Here is a 19,046-nt window from a genome sequence, read left to right on the forward strand (position 1 = left end):
TGCCGAGCGTGCTGAGCGGCCCTGAGCGTGCGGAGCGGCCCTGCCGGCGCGGGCACCCGCCCCCCGCGCCCCCCCGCTCCGCTCCTTCCTCCGTTCTCCAACCGCCCCCCCACACACACTCCGCGCTCCTTCCCGCTCCCGCCGCGCGCGCGCTTGGGCGAGGTGCCGCGGGGCGGCTGGGGCGGCGCGCGCGCCCGCGGGGCTGCGCGCCCCCGTGCGCGCGTGGGGGTGTGGGGGGGGTGACCGGCGGCCGCGCGTGTCTGCGCGAGCGTGTCCGTGTCGCCGTGTGTGTGTGTATGTGTGTGTGTGAGTGCGGGCGTGCGGCCGCCGCCGGATCGGTTTCTCGGGGTTTGACCAGCTGTCCCAGGCTAACCCTGCTCTCTGAAGATGGAGGAAGTAAAAACAGGATTACCCTTAGCTACAGCTCCACTGCCTTAGTTTCCATAGCCAACTGCCGTGCACAAACACACCTCCACTAGGCAGAGAGAGCCGACACTAATAAAAACACAAACAAAAGGGTGATGGAAGTGATTCACTGCCTGCGCGGCTGAGGTAAATCTGCGCCTGGCTTCTTTTTATTTCTTTCTTTCTTTATTTTCTTTTCTTTTCTTTTTTTTTTTTCCTCCGCTCCCTCCCTTCCCTTCCCTCACCCGGTCTCTCTCCCCGGTGGGAGGACAGCTCCGGCCGGCGTGCGGGGCCGGCGGGGCCGCGCGTGTGTCCGTGTGTCTGCCGAGGGGTCCCCGAGTTAAAGTGCGGTCGTGCGCGGCATCTCCCGCACGGCGGTGGGCGCCAGTGACTTGTTGCTGTTAGCCCCAAAAAAACCGCCCCCCAAATGCATCCCGAGCGGGCGGAGAGGGGCGGCGGGTGTGCGTGTGTGGCGGGGGGGGGGGGGGCTCGCTCGGTCCGTTACTCAGCGCCGGCCCCAACTGCCATTTCCCTCAGCGCCCGCCGCCACCTGCGGGCCCCCGGGGGGGCTGCGGCCTGACGCGGCGGGGGTGCGTGGAAGGGAAAGGGAGAAAATAAAATAACATGAAAAAAAACCCACAAAACAACCGAGACAGGACTTCCATGACTTTGACAGGTTGTGGTATGGGCGGGGAGAGGCAGGGATGGGGCGCGGAGCCCGGTATCGCCCAGGGCCGGAGGAGCACTCCGGGGAAGTTGGCCTGGGCTTCCTGCGTGGGGGGTGACTGCGGCTGCCAGGCCCCCCCCGCCCCATCCCTCCCCGCATCCCCTCGCCCCATCCCTCCCCGCATCCCCTCCTCTCCCCCCGTTTTCGTGCCGATTCGTACGGAACCGGTGGATCAAGTTTTTCTATCTTTCCTTTCTCTCCTCTCTCTCTCTCCCCGCTGGTTAATCGCATTGCTTTAGTACCGACTGACCTCCCTCCCTCTCTCTCCCCCTCTTTTTTTTTTTTTTTGTTCTTCATCTTCCTTCAAAGTATGTGCCATTCTTGAGAGAGTTTCCCCGCCGGCTCATCCCCGGGGCTGCCTGGCTCCGCATGCCCCACCTGTAAGTGCCGGGGACGGGTTTCTCTCCCCTGTCTCTCCCTTTCTCGCTCTCTCTCTCTCTCTCCCCCTTTCGTTAAAAAAAATATTTTTTAAACTTTCCCCATCTTGCTGTGTCTTCAGCCCGAGCAGAACTCTCTCTCTCTCTCCCCCTCTCTCTCCATTCGTTGTGGAGAGGGAGGCTTAGCAGCTGGGATTTGCCATCACCAGCCTCAAAATTGTGACCAAACTTTTTTCTTTTTCCTCCTCCTCCTCCCCCGCTTCCTCCCTTGAAGAAATGAAAAATAAAAATCAAACCGTGTTTTAATTTCGGTTATGGATGTTTCTGTGTTTCTTTTTGTCTTCTGTTCTCTTCCTCCTCCCTTCCTCCCCTTTCTTTCCTTCCACTTCATTGGCTGGGATGATCTTTCCCTGTTGCTTCTGATGTTTCTTTCTTTTTCTCAGTGTGTGCCTGCCTACCTGGACTAGGGGGAAGATAAGGTAATTTTGAAGGGCTTGAGGAGGCAGCTTACCTGTTTTGAAAACTTTTTTTTTTGAGATTTGTTTTTAAGAGTCATGTGAAAATCAGTAATTGAAGAGAGTTTGGTAGCAGCTGGGCAGGTTGAAATTTAAGTGTTATGTGCTGAATGCCTTGGGAATTTGATCTGCTTTATACCAAAGAAGAGTGCAGAGAAAAGTATTTATTTATTGGGGGAAAGGCGGGGGGTGGAGGGAAAGGAAAGCGGGTTAAGGGAGGGGGAGGGAAGTGGTTTTGGAGACAAGAAGTGAAGCTGCCTGTTTTCCAGTAAGTAATGGAGAAATTCCAGGAGCCAGGGCTAAATATACTTGGCGATCAATACAGAAATGGCTCATTGTGAATAATTTAGCTGCCTGGTGCAGTGAGAGTTTTGAAACTAAAGGCAAAAAAGAGGCCGTGGAGGGAGAGAGGAAATAAAATTCTCCTCTGGTCATGTCAGATTCTTAAGTTTTCCACTTAAAAGAACATAGTTATGATTATTGATCTCTCTCTTTTTTATTTTTTTTTTTTCTTTCCCTTCAATATATATCGAATGATAGCTAGGGGGTGTCATTCTATACAGTTACTTGGGTTTCTGGAAAGTAATAGCTTGTTCTGTGTCAGCAAAGTGCTTCCAGAAACTTTAAGATTGCTTCACGCCACAAAATGCATGATCTGGGATTATTAAGTGTGACGTTTGGCCCCATGCTGTGGCAGATAAATAGGGTTAGAGTGAACAGGTGCGTATACAGGTGTGTGTGCACGTAAGGTGGTGTGAGACAAAGAGTTGTAATAACTCTTTCTCGAAGGGGAAGAGACACGGGAGGGCTTTATTTTGTTTAGATCAGGATGGAGTCTCTTGGAGTGTGTGTGAAGAGAGCAATTGTTAATTGTATCCATCTCCTCAAAGTATCTTCTGGCTGTGAGAGCTGATAACTGATAAAGCATTACCATCCCAGATCAAGTAAAATAAGTGGAAAGTCAGGGAAAAACTCTCAGATCAGGTAAAAATGCAGGTGAGGGGCAGACAGGGGTATGGTCAGACCAAGGTGATCCCAGTGCCACCTGCCCAGGTAGCAGCTGAATTTCTCAGATGATTTGCAGGAAGGGTTCAGTGATTTGCAAACGAGCACACACAGTACACTTGTGTGTTTCTTTAGGCAATGGTTGCAACAGCAGCAAAATGTGCAACTACTTTGGGCTTTAAGTAAGTGTAATCATTTAATGGTTGATACTGACAGCTGTCTTTGAGGGTGTACTTTTCTGCCTTACAGCACCGCACTTTGACTATGGAAGCAGAAGCTGCTGATGGATATATAACATGTAAGTAGTAATTTCATTTGATTATTCTGAATTGTTTTCCTTTTCCCACTATCTTTTATATAATGCAGAGACCTGAAACTTTACCTTCATTGTGTATGGTCTTTGCTTTGAGATGATGCTGAATAAATAGCATTTAAACATAAACTTTGTGTATGATTGAAAAATGTGTGGGGATGGGTGCATGGTTGAGTAGCTCTAGATTTAAACATTTGCTGAGGATGAATGAACTTTGCAAATGAGAGAGAGTTCGTTTTCAGAAATTCAAATTACAGCAAAAAAACTTTTTGTGCCTTTTGCTCTACATTTCTCCTGTTTTCTGTATGAGGATGAAACATCTTAGTTTCTTTAAGTGCTTTGTTTAACTGTCAGTTTACTGGGAGCTTTGAGGGGAAGGTCTGTACAGTGAAGTAGTTTTTCAGTCTTGTGCCCAGCCTGGATTCTCAGTGTAAAAGTGGAAAAGTAATCCTAACTTCTCTTGAGATAAAGCAGCTAGGGCAAGGTTTGTCACAGGTGTGTGTGGAGAAGACTGATGGGAGCAGGTTGGGGGGGGCTCTTAAAATCAATCAGTCAGTCAAATGTTTGCTTGTGGCCACTGAGAATCCAGTTTTTACAGGCTGTGGAAGACCCTGCTGATAAAGGAGGGGAAGGGTGAAGGGAGCAAGTTGTACTTTTAAATGGCTGTGTTGCTCTGCTGAAGATGGGCATGGAAACTTACGTGGGACTTGTTTTGTGAAAGCAGGTGACAATGAGCTTTCGCCCGAAAGGGAGCACTCCGGCATGGCCATTGACCTCACCTCCAGCACACCCAACGGGCAGCATACCTCCCCCAGTCACATGGCAAGCAGTAAGTCTCTTCTTAAACCTGCGCCTGTGGGTTAGTCTGGTCCTCGGCTTGCTTACCGGGTCTTAACCACTGCTGCAGGCATTGCTAATAAAAGAAGGACAGGGTAGATTTTTTTTTTTTTTTTTTCTTTCCTGTCTTTCTTGTTCATGCTGGTGTCTCATCTAAACATGAACGGGATTACTAGTCTGAACTATCCCAAGGTGGCATTTGAGAGCTGGTCCTTACCTGTTCCAGGTAGGAAAACAGTAGGTTTGACATGTGGTGGTTTTGAAATCCAGATGGGAATTGTTGTTATTATTACTTACTGTGCTTCCCCAAACAGCTTGAAGTAGCTTAATTTGAAAACAAACACATTTTATTTACAAAAAGGCTTTACTCTGGCAAAAGTATAAAGTTGAAATATCTGGGTTTTGTGGCAGATTGTACTTTATTGTTCCATATAGAAACTTCAGCATCCTATTCAGTACCTCAGCTTTGCCCTGGCGAGTCTGAAAGCAGCTGGGATAGTTGGAAGTTTATTGCACTCAGTAGTTGACTCTAACAAACGGAAAGGATTTTGGTTTAGAATGTCAAGGGAGAAATTGACAAAATGTAGAGACATTTGGGAGGCTCCACAGAGTGTCAGGTGCTCATAATATTTTTATAATTATTTTTGTGCTATATTTTGGAAGTGGATAAATGTAGTTTACACAGATTTCATCAATATCTTTCCTGTGTGTGAGTGCCGTAGCTTCTTTTACTGCTGGTTACAATGTTACAACAAGATATTTACTTTAAAGTAACTCTGTACTTGTCTTCAAAAATAATAACATGCTTTGTTTCCAATATACTTTCAGAGAGTTTCTGTCTATGTGATACTGATTTACTTTCTAGTGTGTTGTACTATAGATATGTATTTATATTTTTAAATGGAATGTTTGTATAATAACCCACTTAAAACTGTGAAGGAAAAAGAGAGCTTTTAAGGGTTACTTGCTTTAAAATACAGAGTGTATTGCCTTCAGAGTCTTTCTTACTGCGAGAAAGATGTTACTTTCCTTTAAGAGTTCTTCCTTCCTCTTGCAAATTATGAGTAAAACACAGTTTTTATGAGCCTTTAAAACTGAGGGTTATTATGAAGATCTCCCAATTATATACATGTTTCTAGAGAATATGATTGCTAATACTCTGGACTGAACTTTATATGACAACTGATCATAATTCAGCATCTTTAGACAATTCCAATCCGGCTGCACTGGGATTCTGATATATTTTATTATGTTGTAAAAGTTTTACTACTCACTTTCTTCATTTTCTTTGTTTCCTTTTTATTAATGGGAAGCCTTCATTGGGAGGGGAAAAAAGCTCCCTGTTTTAAATCTTCTTTATCATCTAGACTAAAGACCAGAGTCAAATTAGGGAATAAAAAGCTCTAAGATGAAGTAATGTAGAAATACTTTAGCACATCAAATATTTTCCCGTTCATTGTGTTAACATATTCAATGTTTTTTAAGCTTTGTTAGTGCTTGCAAGACATGTATTTGCAGCCTTGGTGAATATCTTATTTTTTTAGATATTTTTTTTTCTTTTTTTTTCTTTTGGTCTCTCACAGGTGTCTCAACTGCTTTCATCACTGCTGCTTTGTGTTAAGCATGTGCTGATGTTGAAAAAATTAGGGTCTTTGCCTGGGTTTCCTAAGCCAAGCAAAACTTGAGCTTCTTAAATTTGTTGTAATTTACTTAGCCTTTGCAGGCATAAGAATGTTTTGAAGACAGGTGGTTTGTTCTGTCTTAAACATGGAATGTATTGATTGGAGGTTTGGGACTTTTGTGGCAGCTGTTACATTGGCTCATTTAAGGTTTTTGGCCAAATCTTGAATCTGGTACATGGAGACTAAATTGCCAGGCTGTGTTTTCCACTTGTGTTGTGGGCCACAGGAAATCCTTTTAGAGGTTCAGTAATCCAGGGGCCTATGAGCTCTTTTTTTTTTTTTTTCAATTTTTTTTTTATTTATTTTTAAAGGAGAGGTGAAGGTGGGAGAGTAAGGAGGAATACCTGTTCACAAAATTTTGTATGAATTTGGTAGTTCCCAGTGGGTTGATCCACCATCCATCCTTGTAAGCGGAGGAAGTGTCTGCCTCATATTTCAATACAGTTTAATTTCTGGTGGAGACTGACTGACTGTTGAGCTGCCATTATAGTGAAGCCCAGGGCATGTTGTTTGCAGCTGGGTAGGGTTCGCCAATGGAGGAGGTGGTACCTAAGATGGTACATGGATCAGACCCCAAATATTTCACTCCCGGTTTTGTTGCCAGTCATCCCCAGAAGGAGGATGGCCCTATTTAGCTGTGCACTCAGGATGTGCACCTGCAGGGCAGAGATCTGTGTTTCAACCTTTGTTCTTGCATTCCATTGAGTCGTTTTGAAATGCAGCTCTTAATTTAGCCTTAATTTGTGTCTGGCTCAAACACAGACTAGCTGCAAGAAGCAAATTTCTTGCATCTGTACCAAAATGACTGAGCAGTGCCCTCCCAGCAACAGTAGAATTACGTGCTAGGTAAAGAGTTTTCTGTGTTCGTTAGCCCCTGGCAATCCATGTTAGTCAGAGTTCTGGCTGGGCAACTGATGTTTTTGGGTTCTGTTCCAAAAGGTTTTGGGTTAAATATTTTGGCTTCTTCTGTAGAGTCGTCTACTGCATCCTTTAACTTATTATCATTTTCAAGTATCTAGATGGTACGTATAGGTTATGGATGGGGCTGACACTCAATTTTCCTTGTGAATGAGATGATCCTGAAAGATAAATCACAGTGAATCGCCTGTCATAGCTAACTAATGATCTTACATATACCTTACGGTATGTAGCAGCCTTTAGCAGCATACTGTAAGTATGTTGGCAGATGCTCTGTTCTAAAATACTTTATTGTAGTTTTATGTAAGCAAAGATCTTAAATACATGTAAACAGTCAAACTGAATAGGTTGATACATCATCCGAATTTTTCTCTCGAACAAAAAACAAATTAGTGCTATAACTGCTGAGTACAGATGACACATTTACATAGCCCCAAATCTGGAAGTCCAGATTTTCTTCCTGTCTTTTGTAGTAAAACTCATCCAAAGGCTAGCATCCAGAGCTGCATGTCAAGGTCCTGCTCCATTAACTTTGTGTTGGTACTAGAGAGTTCTGTGCATGGCCCTAAGCCCTCCTATGGACCCCCCAAGTTCAAGTCCGTCTGCCTTGTTGCCTTCGGTGAATGTTGAACTGGGCTGTAAGTGATCAGGAACTTCCAAATAGGAACTGGCATGCTAATTAAAGGCTGATGGGGAATCCTTATAAGAGAGGCTTTAGAAAGAAAGAATTCCCAGTCACCTCCTCATAATACCACACTGAGTTCTTACTATAGTTATTAGAGATATATATTATTTTTTCTTCCTGTAGGTTAGAGTAGACTTAAAAGAATGTCCTCCTTAGAAACTGCAGGGGCACAGTTGTTTGATTATTTGATTCGATGACCACTTTATACAGGATGAAGGATACTTGTCTAAGACCACTTGCCTGGTATCATATGGAAAATAATAGCACCAGCTATTACCATCTGACAATCACTGACAGAGAAAATTTCCTCTTAAATTAGCAACTTTACAGTGGGTGTCCTAAATAACTTTCTTATCTCTGCTTTCCTCGACAAAAGGAGCCCTTAAACAAAATGCAGTCAGAACAATCATAAACATCAAACCCAACATCTGATGTTTTAAAGTGATTAAAATCGTAGTACGCTTTCAAGATGTATTTATAGTAGCTTAAAGTGTTACTAAGTTATGAGAAATAATTTAATAAGAAAATAAGCATTGTCAAATGACTCTGAAAATAATGAGGCCGTTGCATTTTCTCTGTGGTGGGGAACGATTGTGCTGTCTGACAAGATAGCTGCTGGGACAACAGTATTGAGTGTGAGTGATTTAAGCAGCAGTATTTTAAGAGAATTTGGGCAAGGTCTAATTATAATGTAGCTAACACTGTATTTCCAGTGATTGCGGTGGGCTATGAGTTGCACTTTTTTTTTTTTCCTGTAACTTCAAAGCCCCAAGTCTTTCTTGATTACTTTTATTTTTCAACTCTAACTTGTCATACAAGCTCTGTTTTGTCACAGTTGTGTTGCCCCAAGCAGAAAGCTTCACGAACCGCAGAACCGCAGCTGTAACAGCACCACATCTGTATGGATAAAGAAATGTAACCATGGAGTCTGCCTTTTGGAATAAAATAGCATAAAATTAGAGGTTGCTTCATGCCTCAGCTACACGGCAAGCAAGCCTTCCATCACCAGAGTCTACTGCCCAGGCACGTGAGGCTGGACCTTGCGCTGGGATTCTTTTTGGCTCAGGATGTGTTTTTTTTCACCAGGATAAGGTGGTAGAGGCTGGGCCTCTGCAGGAGGCTTTTCTTTAGGGAGGGTGGTTGAAGCTGTCTGGGCTGGGCTGCGGGGGGGAACTGAGTTAATGCTGTGCTGCTGTCACTCCCCTGACACATGCACTGGGGCATGAAGAATTCTGGCAGCCAGACTGCTTTGCTCTGAAATGGGGATTCAGGTCTCCAGTTCTTCCAAATATCTTGGAAAGTGTGAAACACTGCATATGGTGCTAAAAACTTGGACTGGATAACCTTGAGAAGCTGAGAAATCTCTTTCCTTAGCTGCCTTTAAGGAACAGGTAGGCAACATCTCTTGGTCTGGGTATCTTTGATCCTGCCTCAGTGCAGGGAGATGGACTTTTGATAGTCACTTGATGTCCTCCAGTCCCTTGTGTCTGGGTTTCCAACCCTGACAGTTTGATATTTAGAGAGTTCAGCTGTGGAATTTCCCAATGATGCCTGATATAGATGTACCTATGGTTTTACAGGTTGAAGGGTGGTGAAGATGCACTGTGCCAAGATGAGCTTAGACATGAGGGATGAGCTCAATAAAATGTGGTAGAGTAGTGGTAGAAGTGAGCTACTTTGATGCTTACACTCCCTGAGAATTGCCAGGGGAATAATGCTCATGAAAGTTTTGGCCTCCTTAAGGAGGAAAAAATGAAATAAGAAAAAAGAGATGACAATCAGGCTTTAAGCAGAAATCCAGAGTTTTGTCCACATGTATGAAACTGAAGCTCTGTAGTAGTGTTACACTGTTTCTTTTATTTTATTTTATTTTTCTTACAAAAACCCCCAAAAAACTAAAAAAGCTTACCTGGAAGTGAAATACCTGTGTGATGCACCTTGGATTATTCTACCTTCACAGATATCAGCTTATATTTTTCACATTGATATGGTTAAAATCATGAAGTAGTTGCTCTGATACAAACTGCATGTAGATGAAAACTGGGTAGCCACTGAAACTAATAGGTGTTTAAGTAACTACTGTCTGTAGCTCACACTCCAATGGTGAGGGTTCCCCTGTGTATTTTTCCTATCTTCTGTCATGGTCTCTCTGGCATTCCCTGGCTGCAAAAACATTCCTCTGTCTCAGTGAGTGTTATAATGAGGGTGGACTGAAATGATAATTTAATCTCATTAAATAGGTTTTTATTCATTCTGATGGAAGCCTCTTGAGAGGTCATCTACCAGGGCTTTGTTGCAGCACACACCTTTCTTGAGGAGCTTCTGTTATTCTCTTGGACTGTCAGATTCAGTTAACTTTCCTTGGTACACACCCTGTTACAACACTCCGTGCCCTTGCTTGCTTTGTAGTCAGCAAGTTTTCAATGTTTGCTTCTGGAATTTCAGTTCCTTTTCAGACATGCCAACAAAAAGAGCAATCCTTATCTTCCTTGAAATGCAGCACTTTGATAGCAGCTGGATGACGAGATACCAGTTAGAGAGCACTCTGTCTTTCCCGTCCTTGAATCTAGGGGAAGGTGCCGCTCCTGTTGAAATTGATGAGTAAAGGATCTAGGGCTTGTTTCCCATTCCTGTGGGCCACTGTCTCTGTCTAGTCCTCCAGCTAAATGACAGATTGCAGGACTAGGTTTTACAGGTAGAAATGCAGCTACCTGTGCCATCTTTGTGCATTTCTGAGGGTGAGCAGTGTTCTTTCTTCCTGTGCCGAGAGGACACCTTGGAGGAGCAACACTATTCTAGCCAGGAGGAAAAGGCACGGTTGTCTCCTGCTTTTTTTCCTCAGGAGTCCCAATAAATAAAACTCCTTTCAGGATCCATCTTGAAGCAAGTCTATAGAAAACTTAAGGCTGTGCCATTGCTCTCCGTAGTAACAATGCCTGTTGCTAGCCTGGGTGCAGAGCCCATGCCACAGCATGTTGTCCCTTGCCTAGAGCAGTGAGCGCTAATTTGGAGTCCGGGTGGCTGGCTGCTGCATCGCAATGGAAGGAAGCAGAGTTGTGGTTGTCACTGAGAAGCGATGAGGCTTGACAGGTATGGTTCTGGGCTAGGTAAGCAGAGGACCAGTTTTTCTTCCGACTTTTGTCATCGTAGGAGAGTTCCTTCATCTTTCTGTGCTGCTTTTTTTCCTCTTGCCTTTTTTTTCATGAATCACAGAGGCCGTAGATAACCCAGGATGGAGACTTGGATGGTATGTCTTAGGCCTTGTCAAAAGTAGGAATTTTATTATTATAGTTGCTTTATTTAGGGGTTGTTTTACGTTTAATTTTTACAGCCCCATAATGAGATGCATTCAGAAGTACCTTAATACCAGTGTAGCTTACATTCTGTCCCATCCAGGAATAATTGTGGTACTCATAAAGCACCCTGTTCTTGTGTGATTACATTAGAGCAACCACCGCATTTTAACTCTTCCCATACAGCTGAGTATTACTAGGTCTCTGTGTGGAGAAACCCCTGCTTACACTGCCCAGCTAAATGTGGCCTTGATATGGAGCCAGGTCTACATTACCGGCTTCTGCTGGCACTGCTGTGTCAGCCTGTGGCTTTGAGAAGCTGTAATCCTTCACTGGCAGAGAGATGCTGGCAGAAATTCCTGCTGGGAGCACAGCCCTGGCTGCAGAATCACCTATGAGTGGTGTTACAGGTGGAATATTGGAGCAGACTGTAACACAGGAGATACTCTCTTCCTGGAAAACCATGGTCTTGATTCATCCACCTCAGATCTGTGCGTATAGGTCATTTAAACTTCTGTGAGTTAGAACCGCTTTTAACCTGTTTTTTCTAATAGCTTTTGCTTTCTTCACACCTTTTCTTTTTTTTTTTTTGACCCTGCTTTCCAAGTTTGGGGTTTATTCTTTCAATGCTGTGTGGCCGAGCCATAGCACCACAGAGCTGGTGGGCTCTTGTGTACGTGTACCCACTCTTTTAGCTCATGGTTGCTCTGTGTTTGGCCTGTCCGGGGAGCTCACAGAGCTCTCAGACTCCCGCCGGTGAAGCTGAGGTTGCTGCTCAGACCCCTGTGCCCCCTCAGGAATGTGGGGACACCTCTAGGTGATTGAAGGTCCGTCCTAGGGCCAAACTGCAGTCCCAGCCCTGGTGTGGAGAGGGTGAATATCTGCATCCAACAGACAGCAGATTTTAACTGCATCACCTTCCTAAATAGGTAGGAATCCCTCTTTTTAGTAGTCTATGAGTTTTACACAAGGCATGAGCCAAGGAATCTGACTCCAGACCTATCTGCACTCTCTCCACCATGGCTTCATGTTGCTTGGAGAAGCTGCACAGACTGTTTATTTTCACTCCCTCTTTTAGCTCAGGTATTGGTACCACCTGTGATGCTGTTCTGGGCACAGGTGCAGTTGCTCCAGAAGGGGAGAGAGAAAGGGAAGACTAGAGAGATTATTAAAGTCCTTTTCCTATCACTGGGCTGGAGAAGGCTTTTTGAGGACTCAGCTCTGCTGTCCACCCTGAAGCTTCATGCAACAGGGATAGAAGACCCAGCCGCATGTTGGTACTGGTAGTGTCCTGGTGGGTGGAATAGTGAAACAGTTTCCAAAGAAGGTAGGACATACAGAAGCATAGAAAATCCATTCACTTTGTCTCCCTGTAGTGTCTATTACCTTTTTTCTCATGAAGTTTTCTCTTATGTGAGGGGGTAAGACAGTCTTTCATCTCTAGCTAATGGAAGATCTGGGCAGGGCTTACAATAGAGCTGCTCCATTTACAGTTAAACCACATACGTGACAAAGCTTGAGTTTCCAATGAGGGCTATTTTCTTGCTTATCACTTTGTTCCTCCACTTGAACAAAACAAATATTATCCTGAAGATATTGATGCTGTGACCTTCCACAGTAGGCGGGAGTCTTCTCAGCTCCTTATTAGTGATATTGCCCTTGCATTCCCCTCAGCGTCAAAAAACCTTCATTCCATCAGAAGAAAAGTGATGATGTCCTGTTTTTCCTCAAGAGACATGTATTCCCTCTGTCCATGAAAGTTATGTCGGTGAGTGGCTCAGAAAGCTGGCTAGCGAAGCCTGTGATATGCCCAAGTTCATATTCATTCTTCTCATAACTATTCTTTGATTTGGGAATGTGTGTGTGCGTGCGGTCATATGAGAATTCACACCTACTCTTTCCTAGTCCTCAGCCTTTGGACATTTTATTATTCCCTCTGCAAGCAAACGTGCTCTCTTAGGTAATGATCTAGCCATAAAATATAAACAGAGAGAATTTTTGGTAACTGTATCTGTGTATCCTTTAAACTCAAGCAGCAGGAATTAAACACCTGCTTCTGTCCAAAGTGCAGCAAACAGGATGGTATGAATTCCGTTATTTTCAAAATGAAAGAAGTTGCCTCTTTCTGTATGAAAACAGCAAGTCTTTTTACACAGAAGAGGTACTAGGTCTATTCATTTGGGGAAGGGTAGCTATTCTCTTCAAGTCATGGATGGTTTAAGAGTTTCCAAGAAAGAGTTAGAGTAGATTGAAGACCTTGTTCTAGTCATAAGCCAGGTCTGTGAAAGGGGGGGAAAAGCTCAGGCAGAAGAAGACAACGGTGTTTCGTTTGGGTGGTTTTAAATCTTATTTATTGAGAAACTGATATCCTGCAGTGTGTGTTTTGCCTTGTCCAGATAACGGTCCCTGAAGGAGAACAAATCTTATTAATTAGCAGTTTTGTGTACTGCTTGTAATTGTCTGTTTCAAGGTACATACTTTGTATTGCATGTGTGGTGTTGTGGTGAGGGGCCTCTCTCCCTCCATCTCTGGGAGAGTCCGCAGCGATCTGGCACCGGTGCAGAGTTTGCCCAAGTAGAGAAATATTTTGGAATACACCATTGGGTCTTAAATTCACTCAGTGCCTTAACACACATCACCTTTCAGATGTAGGCATGTCCTAGATGTAGATGTGTGTAATAGTTTTACACTTTAATCTCCCCAAATTAGGTCAACTTTACCAGTTGTTTTGACCTTCTTACCAGCACAGGTGGTTCCTAGGTGAGTTTAATACATCTCCATGCAGTTGCATGGAACAATCTGGGGTATTGGCTTTTACCTGAAACCCCTGTTGGAAATTTTTCTCCTAGCTTCAATACACAGGCCTCTCTCTCAGTCACTGTTAGGTATTATCCTTTGGATAATCTATTCTTATAGAGTGTAATGTAATAATATCCCCTCGTTATATCATGCTTTTTCAACAATAAATCTTTAAGAGCTTCACAAAGGATGCCAGTTGAAGGGATACGAATGGGTGAATAAAATTATAGACTGAAGAGGTGGAGAAAAATTAGAGAAATTAGTACTAGTGTGAATTCAGCTCCTATAGGTGGGAGGCAGTCAGTTTCATCATTTTTGTATGTGACTTCAAAATGTCAGATTATAGGTAGCTCTCAGCAGTTCACAAGAATGATATGCTAGTTGTACATTTAAGGGTCAGGTAGTACATGATGTTTAACAGACTATGAGAACTCTGTGAGTTTATTCTTACATTCTCTTAAATTTGTGTTGTCAGTTGCACAATTTCTTTATTTCTCCAAAATCCCATGCATTTATTTGTGAATCCCAAACCAGAGCTTTCTCAGAGTATAAATGATATCACCAGTCAGCTGCCCCCAAATTAGCTAATACCAAGTAGTGAAGGTTGGCAGTTGGAGAAAAAAAATACAAAAATGTGTCCGGCTCTGTTTTATGACAAACCTGTACACATGTGATGTGTGAAAATACAAATTGAAGGCACTTAGAGAGTTTCAGTCACATACAATAGAGAGGTACAGGTTTGAAAAATATTAGAATCATGCAAGTCTCATGAAAATAGGAAGCCAGAAAGAGGAGAGGTATGTGAATTGTGCCTCCACTAAAGGAAAAGCTATTAAGCGCCACCCTTTTCAAATGTCAAATGCATGAGAAAAAGTTGTTGGAAACCAGTCTCTGGTAAGTCTGCTGCTTGCAGAATCTACTTTTTGTTAGATGTTTGTCAAAATCACCTCTCTGGTCAGACTGAGACCAGACATGACTCAGGCTATCAGCATGTTACGTGGTTTCAGGTTGCTGTCTTACTGCTCTTGCGTTAAAATGCTGTAAAGAGGTATTTGCTTTTTCCTCACACTTTTAAAGTGCTTCGTTTATTTAATGTCATTAGTGCTATTGTTATTCTGACTAGTAATCATTAAATATTTATACAAAAATCGATAGTAGTGAGATTTTTTGCTGTAGTAAATATATATCACATATGTATTCAAAACCAAAGCAAACTGCAGTGCATTCCAGGAAATAATCTATAATGATGCTCTGTAAAGTACTTGCTCATCTCCACTTCAAGATACTTTATCTGTGTCCCAAGTGCAGCCATTCCTGCAGCGTAACCCTGGTTGTTTTTTTAACAGCCTAGAACAACACAGAACAGGTTCTTAGGGTAAGAGTAAAGATGATGTTTTAATTGTAGAAAAGTGAATGATAATTGCAGATAATTATTCAGGTTTCCTTAGTTACTGTAGGTGGGGAGATCCTGAAGTTTTGTGTTGCGTCAGCTAGACAGCACACAAGCAACAAACTACCGTGCTAGAAGAAAATTGCCCTATGTTCTGCTTTGCCTATGTTGATTGCTACCATCCGTTCTGTTTTCTCAAACATGTGAATGTCGTTATGTGCCCCAACTTGTCATGGTTTCCTTGCCTTTGCTGTGGCATCCAAGTGCCCTTATGAAACTAGTGGTGTATGAGGGTCCCTTTGAGGAATTTCTGACGTGTCTCCTGTTGTGAGGTCAGTACTCAGGTCTGGGTGGAGGCAAAACCAGCCCTGTGTTTGGGAAGGGGAAAGTGGTTTTGAGAGAAGATGGCAATGTGACAACTGAAGATGATACTTTACAAACATTTAAAACCAATGCCTGATTAAAAAATGAGGACTGTGACCTTAAGATAGCCTCAGAGGCAGACTAGGGTTCACTGGAGGGGTATGGACAAAGGCATGAGATGTACCGGATGTCTGACATAGTGGAGAAAACAATTTCTTCTGCAGTTTGAGTCTCTGCATTATTCTCTTGTGCAACTGTAAATGGAATAGGTCTTAGTAGACCATCACGGAGATGACTTGAATTAATTGTTCTGGCCAGGTGTTTTGGAAGGGGGAAGCTTCCTTATGAGCTGGCAATAAAATTTCAATTTATAATTATGACTGTAGTTTATAATAATAATTCTAATTATATATATAAACAGTTTAATCTACTATAATGTAATATGGTAACATTTGCTGAGCTTTGGCTGGTTTCAGATAGTGAAAATGTGCTGGTGGTTGTTGGCTAGGATTCAGAAACATTTGTCAAAATTTCGTGCACTATATGAACAACAAAATTTTGTGTGGATTAAGCAGTTATTAATTCTCTCCCATTATCCGTCAGATAAAACTACAAGTAACTCATTAACCAAAATTAATCATAAATAAAGCCGATCTGTTGTTGAGGAGGCTAATTAGAACGGTAATTGTGTAATGATGATGCATTTAATTTCAAAATGCAGATTTAAAAGCTACTCGTTTTGGCCGTGATAGAGCAAGGTGTTCTGAAATGAAGCGGGATGCTTATTGCTGTCATTGTCCTCTTAATTAATACCACCAGGGTTGCCTGTGTTTTCAGTCTTATTAGTGTCCCATTTAGAACACTCGCAAATGTCCTAATTCTGCTCATATTGAAGCTAGTGGTTAAAATGTGGGATTTTTTTTGTTTGTTTGTGTTGTTTTTTTTTTTTTTTTTTGTCTGGGTTCTTTCTGTTTGTTTGTTTTACTTCAATGGGAAGGAGGTGCTGTGTGGAAGCGCTAGTGTAAGACACTTCACACTCCTGGGTTTAATAGTGCAGCAGTGCATCTGCATGTCTGAGCTCTGGGAATACCAGCTGCACTTTGGGATTTGCTACTGACTTGCCATGGAGATGAATCTGGAGTTTCAGGCCAGCAAAACTGAATTGTGACTCAACATTTTTAAAATGATTGAGTGACTAATATTCCATGCAGTTTCATTACAGTATCTTTTGCCCCAAGGATTATTTACTGGAGATTAACTGCCAGCAGTTCCTCCACTGCTATATGTAATCTGGAACTTAAATAAGAAAGGAATTGTTTAAATAGGATTGTGTTTTTATCCCAAATTGCCTGGTTCTAATGGTAAAATTAGCATTACTAGTAAAATCAGCAGTTGTACCTGCTAGACTGCATGCACAATTTATGGTGGTTTTTCTTAGTTTGTTGTCAAAATATATTAGATGCTATTATGAGGTGTCAGGGTTTTCCAGAATAGTGTGTTTTATTGTAACAAACTACCATTTGAATCATTAACACGGAAATGGGCATTGGATACAGAATACATGATTCACATTGTCTTATCATTTGTAATCACTACTGGCTTTTTTCCTTCTGACTTGGTTTGGAGGCAATAATAGAACTGAATCACAGAATTAATCTTGAGTGTTCCTACTAATGAGACTTGAAGGGAATATTGAGCATAAATACACTTTACCTATTTTATTTTTATCTTTTTCTCTGTGAGTTTTGTTGTTTTGCTTCCTGGTTCATGGGGAGAAAAACCCTCCAAGCATGTTTTAGTTACATCACTAATATTAGAACTGAGTAATCGGGTGGCTTTGGCAGCGGTCTCGTTTATAAATTGTTGGTGAGCAGATGGCTCACCAAGTTGGCATGCCTACTCCAAACTTTCACAATCATGAGTCAAGTTTGAAATTGCAAGATTGCCTTAGATGCCATGAGAGATTTTTGTGTGTGTGTTTGTTTAATAAGTGTAATTCTCAATGTATCTTCTTGTTTCTGAGCTGTGTTTTGCACTGGAGTACAGCTTTTCAGCAAACTCTAGGATTGGGAATGCCTTTTTTCCTCATTTAATGAAAGTGGAGACTCTTCTAGTCACTTTATCTGAAAATCTTGCTGCTAAGAAAAAACAGTAAATATCAAGCTGAGAGAAATTAAAGTGAGACTTGGTAATCCTGGTTAATGTCAAATAGTTCAAATGATTGAGATTGTTCACAATTATGCTTTTAGCAACTTCTGATTTGTAGGCACAATAATTTGCTAGAAATTATTTGCTGATATCTGTAATCCTGAATATGCAAATCTGTGCAAATTTGTTTCCTGAGTGCAGTGCTTAAGTCATTAAGGGGCATAGAATACAAATGTTACGTTTTGAAATCCAAGAGTGAATATTTTCTTTAAGCAAAACGTAGCAATAAGAGAAGATTGTTGAGCTGAAGTGCTCTGATGTTCTAACTGTGAACACAGTGAAGTTCCAAAAAGGGTCAGATCTCGATCCACTTGAGAATTTGGACCCATATTCCTGGAAGCATATATATAATGTATTTTTTTTTTTCCTCATTTAAGCTATTCCTTCAACTAAAATTAACACGGTGTATGTGGGTTATAATGCAGGTAGAACCTGTTACATAATTAGACCTTATTTCTGAACTATTCCACACTAAGTGTGCGGTTGTAAGTGCTAAACAACGGTGTTTCATCCATAATAATGTAATTGGTGTGTGCACCTAATCATTGTGTGTTCAGTTTAGGCCCGGATTTTTTGGAAATGTCTCCTATTCTGGTCCTGATTTAGCAAAGCTCTTAAACAGATGATTAACTTCCATTGGCTTTAATAGGACTTAAGCACATTCTTAATCAGGGGCATTGTGTCAAATCATGTCTCTTGGTGACAATTGGAACAACCTGCCAGAGCCGCAGTAAAAATATCTGTAGGTCTTCCTTAAATTTAGATTAATCATTTCTTTAACTTGTGAAGCATTTTGTTTCAGAATCTGAAACTCTGTGCAGATTTTTGTATTTTTTTTTTTTTAAGCAAATGGTTATTGTCACAATCTAATTGTATGTATAAAGATTTTAACTAGCTTGGCAGGAGGCTGTTTACATCAAATCTGCTCAATACACCTTTGAGATGGAGAAGAAGAAAATATGCATCTGAGAGTGCCTTGCTGGAATATAAATGTCAGCGCTGATAGATATCTATGATAGAAAATTTGTGTGGGAGTAATAATTTAGTAATAAAATAGGTCAAATTAATTCTTATGCTGAAGGGGATACCTTACAATAACCATTTTGTAATTTTATGTTTGACAGTTTGCTCTGCATTATGTGGATAGGTGGAGCTGAGATAATGTAATCCATTTCCAATTGTAAACAAGATTGCTTTAAGAGCTGCTGTAGTAAGATGCGTGTTGGCTGACTTTAAGCTGAAAGGTAATTGCCTCTGAATATTAATGTGCATGTGGGGATTTTGTTTTTAATTCTGGGATTTCATCTTTGCCCTATAGCAGCTCTGAAGAGGCCCTTGTTTTCCCAAACCCTACTTTCCTGCTAATTGAAGCTGATGGCAAGTGTTGCGCTTTGGGCCCTTTGCCTTTATTTTATGTGGCCTGTGTACCTCGGAGAACGCTGTTTTCTTTTTGTGTTAACCACCTTTGGAGCAGATGAGGTTTTTCAGAGATGCTCTTGCTGTCCTACAGCAGCTATGCCTTGTTCCTG

The 19,046-nt window shown here is 42.1% G+C and overlaps 1 protein-coding gene across 5 annotated transcripts in view; it reads left to right on the forward strand.

Annotated features, from left to right (window-relative positions):
- The first annotated feature begins 236 nt into the window (after window positions 1-236).
- Window positions 237-19,046, forward strand: part of IKZF2 (IKAROS family zinc finger 2) — a 109,672-nt gene continuing 90,862 nt past the window's right edge. For 3 of the 5 annotated variants that reach the window (XM_082057365.1, XM_082057368.1, XM_082057369.1), the window contains exons 1-3: window positions 237-552; window positions 3,279-3,327; window positions 4,067-4,171. In XM_082057365.1, coding sequence (XP_081913491.1) covers window positions 3,294-3,327; window positions 4,067-4,171 — 139 coding nt within the window. In that variant the 5' untranslated portion in view covers window positions 237-552; window positions 3,279-3,293. Of the gene's footprint in view, window positions 553-668; window positions 1,082-1,386; window positions 1,513-1,952; window positions 1,989-3,278; window positions 3,328-4,066; window positions 4,172-19,046 lie in introns of those variants that run through there. The other 2 variants (XM_082057366.1, XM_082057367.1) reach the window with 2 other exon arrangements.

This window comes from Streptopelia decaocto (assembly GCF_964273445.1).
Source record: "Streptopelia decaocto genome assembly, chromosome: 6".
Lineage (NCBI taxonomy): Eukaryota > Metazoa > Chordata > Aves > Columbiformes > Columbidae > Streptopelia > Streptopelia decaocto.